Here is a 12,309-nt window from a genome sequence, read left to right on the forward strand (position 1 = left end):
TGGCTGGATTATATAGTGAAGGCAGCTCAAGCTCTGGACTGGAGAAGTTTAGGGCAGGAGGTGGGGGAATGTCAGCCAGGAGGGTAACAGGTAGGGACTGAGGGCTGCTGGGAGAACCTGGCAGCCAACGCCTGCATTGGTATGTTAATAGGCACTTCAGTCAGCCTTGTGTCCCATGATGAGACCTAACCCTGGGGTGACCCTTAATCATAAATGTCTACTCTGCAGTTTGTCCTTGCTAAGCCTCATCTAAGATGTAAGACTTTCTGTGAATACCCTGACATTTCCTCTTTGGCAGACAAACCTGAAAGAGTTTTAGCAAATGAACTGTGAAAGAGAAGCCTTCCTTTGGTGGGAGGTAAAGGAGAAGGTGAAAAGTGGGAACTTTCTAGAGAATGTTTCCTTGTTCTTGAGAGAGCTTCTCTTCCTCTAGGCCCTGCAGACCGCACTTTCCCATTTGTATGCCAGTGCTTATCTTAGAAGGCTACAGGAACTGAGGAAGGACAGCTTCCCAGTGTTCAAACACCTGTTTGTGCAGGAAACTACCTTTTCTTGGTTACTGGATGACCAGGAGGTCATCAGAGAGCTGGTTCTCAGTTCTCAGTAAAGACAGTCTAGTGGAAAATAAGACTAGAACATCATCTAAAAAATTACAGCCATCTAATGCATTTGTGTAGTATCAGATTGTGGTTTGATTCACATCTTCCTAATGACTAATTGATATGTGTATGTGTGTGTGCATGCATGTATGTGTGTGTGCATGCATGCATGTGCTTATGTAGTGCATATGGGGGCCAGGTGTCGACACTTTGTGTCTTCACTTTCCTTCTTATTTTCTGAAGACAGGATCTCTCACTGGTCTGGAGATCATTAATTAAGCTGGCCTGGCTGGCCAGTGATTTCCAGGAATCAGTGTGCCTCTGCCCTTCCAGTGCTTGTGTTAGAAGCGTGCCTGGCTTTTGTATGGATGTCAGAGATCAGAACTTGGATCCTCATGCTTTGTAACAAGCACTTTAGCCCTGAACCATTTGCTGAGTTCTAGGACAAACCCGCCACTGAAAATAGTGTGTGTGTGTGTGTGTGTGTGTTACAAACCATTATGTAAACATAATAATTCCTTCCGTTAGTTGGTTGGTTACCAGAATCTTTGGTAGATCTTCAGGTACCCTATTTTCACTAGTGTGGTGGATGGCATGATAGTGTAGCCGGGCTTATAGTCTCAGGTTAAAAAGTAAGGTGGGGAGATTGTAAATTCAGGTTAAGCCTGGCAACATGGGAAAAAATAAATAAAATGTTACAATATGTTCATATGGCCTCTACACATCTTCCAACGCTCTAGGATATTTGTAATATATAACCCAGTGCAAATGCTGTATAAAATAGTTACACTGTATTGTCTAGGAATGATGAGAAGAACTGTACATGTCCAGTGTAATTTAAATTTTTTCTCATATTTTATAGCTTGTTGAATCTCGACCATTGAAGACTCTTTTTTCCCTCAAACCAGTCACCTCCATCCCTCCTTCCTTTCCTTCCTTTTTTGAGACAGAGTTTCATCCTTGAGCTTATTATATAGCCAAGACCAGCTTTGAACTCCTGTCTCTCCTCTGTCTCCCACATACTCGGATTATAGGCATGTGCCAGCACGCCCAGCTTGATTTCCACCCCCCCACCCCCGCAGACAGGGTTTCTCTTTGTAACCCTGGCTGTCCTGGAACTTATTCTGTAGACTAGGCTGCTGTCAGACTCAAAGAGATCTGCTGGCCTCTGTCTGTCCTGAGTGCTGGAATTAAAGGTGTAAATTTGTGGAGGGCTATGGCTGTAGCCCAGTGCTGGAGTGCTTACCTTGCATACCTGCTGCCACAGGCTCACTCCCAGGACTGCCAAGAATCACCCACCCTCATCGGTGAGGTGGTTAACATTAGACAGCACGGTGTTCTTTTTGCTAGTTAGATATTGATGGAGTAGATCTCTAGCTTTGACAAATTAAGGCTGTGGTTTTCACTATTCTGTGAATGACTGCGAGCGTGTGTAACACATGATAATTTGTCATTTGTGCTGAGCAGAGATTTGACCCCAGTCTACTGTCCAGTAGACACATTTCAGTGTGATTTACTGTTAGGCTGTGCAGTGACTGTCATTGCCAGCTGTTGGAGCTAATTCATAGTGACAGAAAGGAAGTCTGGAAGAAGTAAATATGTGTCATTCCAGACATTTTAGAGTCATTAACTGTTTGTAAGACTAAAAAGAAAACTAAACCTTCATGTTTTGTGTGCCATCATAGTATTTTCAAAGGTGGAGATCTTTCAGGGTGTTTTGGGGACAGATCCCTCATAGTATCGAGGCTTTATTGTACTTGACGTTATCACAAGTTGAAATGTCTGCATGCAGTAGGGAAGACTGGCAGTGTTCTCAGACTCAACCTGTATATTTTAACTTTTCAAGTCAAATTTACAAGAGCCTTCTCATTTAGCAGTCCATTTATAAGAATTTGCCCTTTACTTGGGGAAGGAAATAGTCCAGGCTTCTGTCTCACTGGGACAGACCACGCCCTTTCTGTCTGTCTGTCCACACTCAGTTCCTCATATTTCCAGTTTCTTTCTTGAATTTTGCTCTGTTGTACTCAAGACTATTTGCAGTCTTCTAATGGGAAGGGTTTTTGCCCCTCTTAGCATTTGTTTATACTATTAACTGTATTGTTTTGTTCATGTAATGAACTGCCATTAAAAATGAAGAGCGAGAGAGAGACTAGTTATTTATTTCCCGATACTCCCCCATTTTCCCAGCAGGAATTGGAAAGGAAAGATGGCCGAGCTCTGCAGCAAGTGCCAAGGACTAGCACACAGATGGACAGCTAAAAGCTCTCTCTGCCTTTAGCAGGCTGTGGGTTGGCTGCGTGATCTCAGCACTTGCTGCGCGGGTGCTCTCTGAGAGGTGAGGTGACGCAGGGGTTGGCAGATGTGCTCTCCTCCTCTTGCTTCCTCCTCTCCTCCTGCCGCAGCAAGTGTCTGTAGCCATGGTTCTCTGTGGCGAGAGGGTTGAGGAGCATGCCTTGGAGGGGGTCAAAATGAGGAGAGAGCTGAGATTTGAACTATATCCCAAGTTGAGATCTTTAAAAGACCTTCACTTTTCCAATAACATTCATCTCCGTTACTCTTTCTTTAGCTTGAGGCAAAGTCCTTGTATATATGTAGCTCAGTCCAAAAGAGCCATCATGAGCACATTTTGACTGTCTGGTCCTGTTCCTGAACAAGTGACCTCTATCGCCATCTGTTGGTAAAAGCTGTGCTTTTTATTAGGCAATGCAGTTTGCCTGGATAACTTGAGTTTTGCAAGTGAAAAGCTTTGTAATTCAGGAGAATTTAATTTTCCTTTATATTGTATATTTGGAAATAGTTTCCAACTAGTAGTGAAATGATAATAATAACATACCAGAATTCTCCACCAAAACAACCAGTAAGATTTATATCCTTTTATAATTACTATATATTTTAGTATAATTTTGTATAGGTAGGAAAAGCTATTTTATATATCTGTGTACAATTTGTATATGTGCACACATACTAAATAAGGAGTTGTGTCTAGTCACAGAGGCTGAGAAGGCCTAGGATAGCACACACAGTTGGCAAGCTGGAGACGCGGGAGAGCTGAGAGCAAGTTCAGCTTTGCTCCTCTGTTGTTCTGTTCTCTCATCGTTCCCCAGCAGCACGCTCTGGCCAGACAGTGAAATCTATTTATGATTCAGGTGGGTTGTTTCTGTGCTTTACTTGATAATATTATATAGTATGCTTAGAAAAGACCTCAAGTACATTGTATTGTGAGTTAAATGGACTCTAAGAGCCAATCTTGTACAAAATCTGACTAGGATGTATAAACTCCCAACAAAAATACATAATAAATCAATGTTTAGCTGGGCAGTGGTGGCACACGCCCTTAATTCCAGCACTTGAGAGGCAGAGGCAGGTGGATCTCTGAGTTAGAGACCAGCCTGGTCTACAGAGCGAGTTCTAGGACAGCCAAGGCTACATGGAGAAACCCTATCTCAGGGGGAAAAACAAACCAAATGTTTCCTAATGTTTAGAGCACATTTATTTATAGTTAACCTGTGTGTGTGTGTGTGTGTGTGTGTGTAGCAAGTTAGAGTTCTTATTCTAATTTATTTCTATGTTTTTTTGAGATTATAATATAATTGCATTATTTCTCCTTTTCCTCCCTCCCAAATACCTCTTCTTACTCTCTTTTATATTTATGGCCCCCTTTTTTCACTAGTAGTTGTTTCATAGATATATTTCTAAGTACACAAATGCAAACTGCTCAGTCTCTATATTTTTTTTAAAGAATTTGTTTTATTATTTTAAGTTACAAGTGTGTCAGGGAGGGTGTAGATGCGTACCACAAAGCTGGTGATGGACCAGTGTTCCGTCCCTTTGCCTTTAATACTATGCTGTGCACTTCAGCTAAGGTGCTAAATGGCTCCAGGGTGAATGAAGTGCTTTCCTGCTGTCTTTACCCTCCCTTCTAATTTAAGATGCTCACTTGTTCTGAAAACCTTCTTTCTCACACTTTTTAAATGTGTGCCTTAAGCGTTTAGAAATGAAAATGCAGTATAAGTGGATGTTTTAGCTTAAACAATAATTTGGTGAGTGAGCGAGCGAGTAAAGCGTCCTGGGAAGTGGTTTAGTTAGCTGTCCTGGCTTGATGCTCTAGTATCTACTGGAGTCACTTAACGTTACCAGCATTTCTCCCTTTGGCTTCTTGGGTGGTGTGTGAAATCGCTAACCCTGTCATTATGGGTGGCTTCAAGCAATGGGAGTTTATCCAGAACTCGTTTTTTCTCATCGTTTCAAGGTGTGTTCATGTTCATGTGAGCGACTGCTGTTGTTGCCTACAGCAGTTGTTTGTGTAGGCTGAGGCCCATAGTGTCCCCGCTCCCCTTCACTTTGGCATGTCTATTGTGTCCTTGTTTATGTTGGTGAGACTTTGAGTGTAGCTTCTGACATGTACTGAGAGACACAATCACTCAGCAAACTCCCAGGTCCTTTGGCTCTTTCTGCCCCTTCTTCCACAAGTTCCCCAAGCCTTAGATGCCAGACTTGTGGTGTAGATGTATCCATTGGGACTGCGCTCCACAGGTCTGCATTTTGATTTTTTTTTTCTGTAATAGTCTTCATCTGTTGCAAAGGGAAGTTTCCTTGAATGCAGGATGAGACTGAACCTGTCTGTAGGTGTAAGAACAGACTGGTTATCTAACACGAAATGGTCAGCCCTGGAAACATACATACAAGTTACGTTACACAGACAGAATGGGTGGTATTTATGTATTTAAAAATATGTATTTATAGACATACATATGTATGTAATAAAAATAATGAAAAAAAAAAAGACCATCAGTCTAAAAGAGTGCAAGGAGTAGTGTGTGGGAGCATTTGAGGAGAGAAAAGGGAGGTATTTGTAATCTCACAATAAAATAAATAATTAAAAAATAGACAACTTCTTAGGTTGATTTGGTCTATTAAGGGAAAGATGCTTAGTGCATGGCCTTCTGGCAGAAGCACTCCATAAATGTTAGCCTCATTATTGTATGTTATATTGTTGTATTTCTTGTATGAGAACAGTTGCTTAGCCCTTCCTTATAAAAGCAGAATGTTGTTTATGAAAAGGCTAGTGCTAGGAGTTCGTTGTGAACTTCTAAAACTCCTTGGCAAAGCTCTAAAAATATTGGTCATCTTAACTCATGGTTAAGATAGTTATTTCTACTCCTAAGTTTTCTCCCACTTGGTATAAATTTAAACAGGAATAAAGACAAGTTTTTCTATTTTGGAAATAGTTTTTCATGTTTCTTATTAGAGGAACTGTTTTGTGGCACACTAATCCGCTGATTTTCCCTCCAGAGCTGAGGCCCAAACCCAGGTCCTTGTACTGACTGTGTTGACTCCCCAGCCTTGGTTTTCCCTCTTTTAAAAAATGCTTGTTTTTATGCTTTTAATTGTGTTTGTACATGTGGGGAGTGGTAAGTACATGTGAGGAATGCAGGTGACTGGGCTGTGGGGAGAGGAAGTGTGGGGCCTGGTTTAGCTAGAGTTACACCTGGGTGCTGGGTACCAGTCTCCTCTGCAAGAGCAGCAAGGGCAGCCTGCTGAGCCAGCTCTTCAGCCGCTGTCCCTCCTTTGAGAAGCTAACTGTAGACTCTAAATTGATGGTTGTTTTCTCTTAGCACTTTGAAGCCCTTTCTTTCTTATTGGTGCTGTTGAGAAATCTTCCGGGCTTTGTTGTTGTTCCTGTATAAGTAATTTGCCTCTACTTCACTTGCCAGTTCAAAGTGATACACGATGAATATGTTTTTGTTTTTGTTGTTGTTGTTTTTCTTCATCTTCGTCTTTGTTTTCTTCTTCTAGTCCTACTTCAGGCTGGTGATTCCTGAGTAGGAGTCACGCCAGCTCTGCAGCCTTTGTCTAGAAGTCTCCTCCATCATCTCCCCTGTGAACTGCTCTTGCAGCTGTTAGGTTTGCGCTGCTCTCCACTTCTGAGGCACTGCTCCCATTGTTCAGGACTGTGTGTTCTACGGACCTTGTGAGCGCCTTCTTCAGTGGAGCTTGATATGATGATGCGCTCGTGTGCTCGTGTGCTCATGTGCTGTGTGGTGCTGGAATATCATTTCCCAGTACTTTTACTGCTTGTCTGGCTTGTGTATAATCTTGCCGTATGAATTATTGGTTGTTCAGGCATTCACTTATTCTTTCATCAGATACTTAATTAAGTAGATAATTGAGGTGAAATATACTATGTGTACTTTAGTACAAAGATGAAGGATAATATTTTTCATTTTCTTTTAAAAATGTGAGTCTTTAATAAATATGGTTCTTTAGTATCAAGAAACTTAAAGATCATTAAAGGAGAATAATATAAACAGTGTGAAAATGACACTTTGTCAGAGATGTTTGGCAGGAAACCATCTATAACCCAGATCTTCATCAGAACTCATTCTTTTGAAATTTCTGTCATAATAAATTAAACTTTTTGTTACCTATAAATAACAAAGGTAATCACTTAGTACTGTACCAGAAGTGATTTTAAGAGGTAACTGTATTTTTTTATTATTAAATTTTTGTCATAGTTCAGAATCAGTTATACTCAGCATTTTTATGGCTAATTATAAAAACAAAGTAGTAGAATCTGGAGCGAATCTCATTTTCTTCGCTTAGAAGAAAGCAAAGTCATGTGATAGGAGCAGGCTTGCTTTTGTGCGTGTCCTTTGGGACTCCCATGAGTGACAGAAAGTGTAGCTTTAGTTGTTACTTAAAGTAAATGTTAAAGGAAAACAAGCTTTCTGTTTTAAATACGGAAGAGTCTAAGAATGTTCTTAAGGATTTGGTTTCCCTTGCTGAACTTGTCACTGCTGTTGTCACAGTTGTCTTTTTATTATTACTGTGTGTACATGTACCACAGAGTGTGTTTGAAGGTTGGAGGACGATTTTGAGGGCTTGGCTTCTCTCCTTCTGCTTTTATGTGGGTTCCTTAGCTTAAATATCAAGGCTTGTGTGGTTTCAATTTCCATGCTGAACCATTTTACCTGCCTCAGATTTTGTATTTCCTACTTGTAATGATCCGTTTGAATATTTAAAATGTAAGGTTTCTTCTTCCTGAAGCAAATACAATATTGTTTAAATTATGGGATATCACTTTACATCAGTTCCATTAAAAGCTGAACGTGGTTTGCCTGACTTGAGATGGCCTAACAATATTTGAGTCAAAGTGGGAATCATGGGCCTTGCAGACTTTATTGAAGATAATGCAAATGTTGCTGCCACAAAGCAGTCATAATTGCGGTGAGCTCATTCTATAAAAGAATAGCTCATATTTTGATCTGATTCACAGATACTCAACATTTTAGTTGGTCAGCGAATATTATACACTTATTAAACACTTGAGTAAGGAGTGAGGCTGGCAGTTAATGGTGTCAAAGAATAAAAACCAACAATATAAAATAAAGGTTTTCTGTATAAACTTCAAACTAAACTAAACTGTATAACTATAGCTGCAGTAGTGGTGGAGAGAAAACAGAAACCTTGCTAGATTTGAGTCTGGAGGCTTGTATAGTCAGTGATGAAAGCTTGACTTGGAGTTGATGATTCAAGAAGTACCACATAGTAGGTGTCTGGCAAACGCAGCAATGACCTCTGACCCAGCAGTAAGTCTTTGCAGTCATGTTCCCTGTGAGAGCATGACAGTGTAGCATCAACACAGAGAAGGCTGCATACATAGACCCCCTTGCTAAAGGAAATAAAGCTTAGTTATAGGCAAAGGCAATACTCCGTAGATTGAGATTGGTTGGGAATTTTCCCATTAACTTTAACCCCTTGTTTACTTATTAAAGGAAAAAGGAAAAAAAAAAACAATTTGGTATTGGAAGTACCCTTAAAAGATGGGCAGTTAGGGTAACTGGTTGATTCTGCAGTTTGATGATCTAGATTGTGAACTCAAGCAAGGATCTAAGTCTACACGTTTCAAGGCTTCTTGTTTGGGGCCTGATAATTTTTGTTGGAAAGAACCCAGGAGACAGAATAAATACCTTCAGAAGTAGAAAAGAGCGTAAGTTGAAATTAGTGAACTTAACTAAGAAAACGGTTATTGTGATATTTGTAGTCATGAATGAATGTGCCACTTTATATCCCTATTAAAGTGAACTAAACTAAGGTATATACTTGTCTCATTTAATTTGTCTTGAGATGTATACCAAAGAATAAACCCATGGGTTTTTTGTTTGTTTGCTTGCTTGTTTTGTTTCCCACATAATGGATTTTCATGAAATACTTTAATGACAAAAATTTGCAAAACCAGGCAGGAGGATTGCTGAAAGTTTGAGGCTAGCTTACGTGCTATAGAAAATTCTAGATCAATCTGGATTACACAGTGAGAAACTGTCTTCAGAACACACACATATACACACACACACACACACACACACACACACACACACACACAGCGGCAAGGTGGGGAGATGGAAAGCAAGCAAAGAAAACCTGATTCAAAAATATTAACATTTCTACTCTATACTTCTACTTTATTCACTGAATAATAATACAAATATCTATCTTTTTACAATTAAATCAAAATCTTTTTCTTAACACTAGGGGGCTCTCTAGATTTATGAATTCTTGTTCCATGCCACACAGACTAGGAAATCATCTGAAACCATTTGTTATAAAATGAGTGTTACTTAGGCTCTATAGTAAGTTCTAGACCAGTCTGACTTACAGAGTAAGATGCTGCTTCATTAAGTAGATAGTGAAACAAATGGCATCTTTATTGCATGGTTTTAGGAATGTTCTTACCGTATGTAAATTGATATTAGCTTAGCTTTCTCTGTGAAGTAGATACTTCATTGTTGTCCATTTTGTACATGAGGAAACAGTACAGAAAAGCTGATTTGTTACACTTGTATGTAGATTATACACAGTCTTCTTTCTTTAATGATTTGCTGGGGAGGTGGAGGGGAGTCTGACTGGGAATTGAACTAGATCCTTACACATGCGCATTCTACTGCTGAGCTATACCTGGGCCTTCCCTCTCCCTACTAGTAAATGGTGGTCGGCCCTCGAGTTTGTGATCATCTGCCTCAGACTCTGGCCTGGCTGGGATGGTAGGCTTGGCTCACTAGGGCCAGCAGAGAAAGGGAAGAGACTTGGCAGATTACCATGGACACTGGACTCTGTATGGTGAATAGTGTGGCATTCCCTATTTAAATTTGGAAAGGAACTTAAAGTCTGTTTACCTTGTCATTTCATGGAAAAGAAGAAATTATGGTGTGTTATTTAGAAAAGATGGTAAAATCGCAAGTGAATATTTTGATTTTATTAAGGTAGAAAAAAATAATGTTAATGGGAAGAACATTTGGCTAGTGTTTTATATGTCTTGAGCCCTGTCCCCCCTCTCTTGTCTGCTGGTGTCCCCCAGAGGCTGTTCTTTGTGTTATGTGGGCATAGCACTGGCATTTCTATTGCACCATGAATACAGTATTTTCTCTTAACTTGTGTTTTCATTGGGGAAACGGATTGAGGATATTCAGTAAACCTTAAAGCCCTACACAAATGAACATACTAGGTATTGTTTTTGTGACTTGTCCTGTAATGTTTTTATTTTTAAGTGTTTGTGGTATCTTGGCAGAGAAATAATGGCAAGTTACTTCAGTATTGTTAATCCGAAGGCGGCATCAAATTTGAAAACATCACTTAGGTGGGGGATGTAGTACTTTGGCATGTTTTAAATTCTTGTTATTTAGTTAAAACTAAAAATACTGTGTAGTCTGATTCTTCCCCCCTCACAGTAGTCACGTAACGCTTTTACTTCGTGTCTGCAGGCTGTACCGCTGCAAACACAACAGTCTGTCCTTCGGATCTTTGAACACAGTGGCTTAGCTAAGATTAGGAGCACAGCAAAGTTGCAGCCTTTGCCCAGCGCGGCAGTGGGCATGCTTGTTTCCCTGCACTTAGAGGAAGGCACATTTTAATTTCTTTTCTTTCTTTCTTTTTTTCTAAACAGGAATAATGTATTTGTGGCCTTGGACATGAAGTAATCAGACCTCTGTTGCTGTTAATCTAGGCTCAGGGACTGATGAGGGAAGCATGGACCTAATGAACGGGCAGGCAAGCAGTGTCAACGTCGCAGCCACTCTTTCCGAGGTAAGACATGTGACAGCCTCATTCTCCCCTGGCTTTCTAAACTGCTAAGCACTGTGCTTACTTACATTTTAAAATCAATGTGAGCCAAGAACTAGACCACTTCTCCAGTTTGTCTTTTCAGTTACTCCTTTCTTAGTCATCAGACAGAATAATAGATGTTGGTGTTCTTTCTTTGAGCCTTGCTCATGTTTGTCCCCCTTCCCTCCCTGTTTGCTGCTTCCCTTTCTCCTTACAGATAGTCTGCTTCAGCTTTGATCACACACAAACGTCTAGGTTCTGTATGTATGAGAAAGACGGGCAGTAGTTATCTTTCTCCTCTTCCGTTGCCTTCTCTTATAATCAATCAATCTCAGTCTCTCTTCCTCTCTCTCTCTCTCTCTCTCACCCCGCTCCCCTTCCCCCTTCCTCCTCCATCTCCTGTCACAGCAGTGTCTATGCTCCCTCCCTTAGGGTATCTGTCCATTTAGAAAACATCAGAGGTGATGTGGACATTGTCATAACCTAAGTCATCTCTCCCTGTTCCTACGGCAAGCAATAAGCTTTCCAGAATACCCAAAGCACTCTGTGGTGCCCTCCCTAGCAGCGTGCTGGTAGCCACCCCTCCCTCATTTAACTTCTGCCCTCAGTCTGGAGGAGACCTTGAGTTTTCTACATCATTTAGTCATGAATATCTATGCCATTAGACAGTACGATATTTAGAGTTGCCTAGTTTTAAAATCTGTTCCTAAAAATTTTAGTACGTTTATTTATTTTTGACTATATGTAAGTGGGTGCAGATGCGTATGCCGTAGCTTGTGCGTGGGCCAGAGGACAACTTCCAAAAGTTAGTTCTCTGCTCTCACCATGTCCATCCCAGGGGTCAAACTAAGGTTGTCAAGCAATAAGTACCTTTGCTCAGTGAGTCACTTCATCAGTCCTGGTTTTGAAATTTCTATACTTGTACTTTTTCTTCTGTGTGTAACACATTTTCCTTGTTGGTGGTGTTAGGGATTGAACTTGATCTTCCAGCATCCACCTCTTGAGTGCCGGGATTACACGTGAGCAGCCACAACTGGGCAATGTTTTGTTACATATGAGACAGGATCTCACTAAGTTGCTCAGTCTGGCTGTGAGCTTTCTCTCTGTGTCTGTCCCTCTGTTTCTCTCTGTCCGCAACCCCCCTTTCCCCTCCCTGTGCGCGTGTGCACACACACACAACACACACGGTTTCTCTGTGTAGCCCTGGACCAGGCTGGTCTTGAATTCAGAGAGTGGTTGCCTTTGCCTCCCAAGTGCTGGGATTAAAAGTGTGTGCTACCACACTGTCGCGCTCTCCCTTCGCTTTATTGACATCTCACTCCCACTTAGTACTTTCATGTTATGTGTGAGTACATGTATATTTATATTTACATATAGATTCTTCATAATTGAAGAAGAGTATGCAGTGCTGTTTTTTGGGGGACTATTATTTGTCCGTCTGTATGGTGTATGTGCATACATGTGCCTGAGTGTGTGCATGTGGAGGCTGGATCAGGACACTGCTGTCTTTTTCTACTACCTTTTGCGTTACTGTCATAAGGCCATGCTGGGGTTACAGGCATGTATAATCCTGCCTGCCTTTTTATCTGGTCACTGGGCAGTCAAACTCAGG

General features: G+C 40.9%; 1 protein-coding gene across 6 annotated transcripts in view; it reads left to right on the forward strand.

Annotated features, from left to right (window-relative positions):
• RALGPS2 (Ral GEF with PH domain and SH3 binding motif 2) overlaps positions 1–12,309 on the forward strand; it is a 133,960-nt gene that overhangs the window by 19,839 nt on the left and 101,812 nt on the right. For 4 of the 6 annotated variants that reach the window (XM_084772500.1, XM_084772501.1, XM_084772504.1 and 1 more), the window contains exon 2: positions 10,600–10,679. In XM_084772500.1, coding sequence (XP_084628626.1) covers positions 10,600–10,679 — 80 coding nt within the window. Of the gene's footprint in view, positions 1–10,539; positions 10,680–12,309 lie in introns of all 6 variants that reach the window. The other 2 variants (XM_084772502.1, XM_084772503.1) reach the window with 1 other exon arrangement.

This window comes from Acomys minous (assembly GCF_964271855.1).
Source record: "Acomys minous genome assembly, chromosome: 1".
Classification (NCBI taxonomy): domain Eukaryota; kingdom Metazoa; phylum Chordata; class Mammalia; order Rodentia; family Muridae; genus Acomys; species Acomys minous.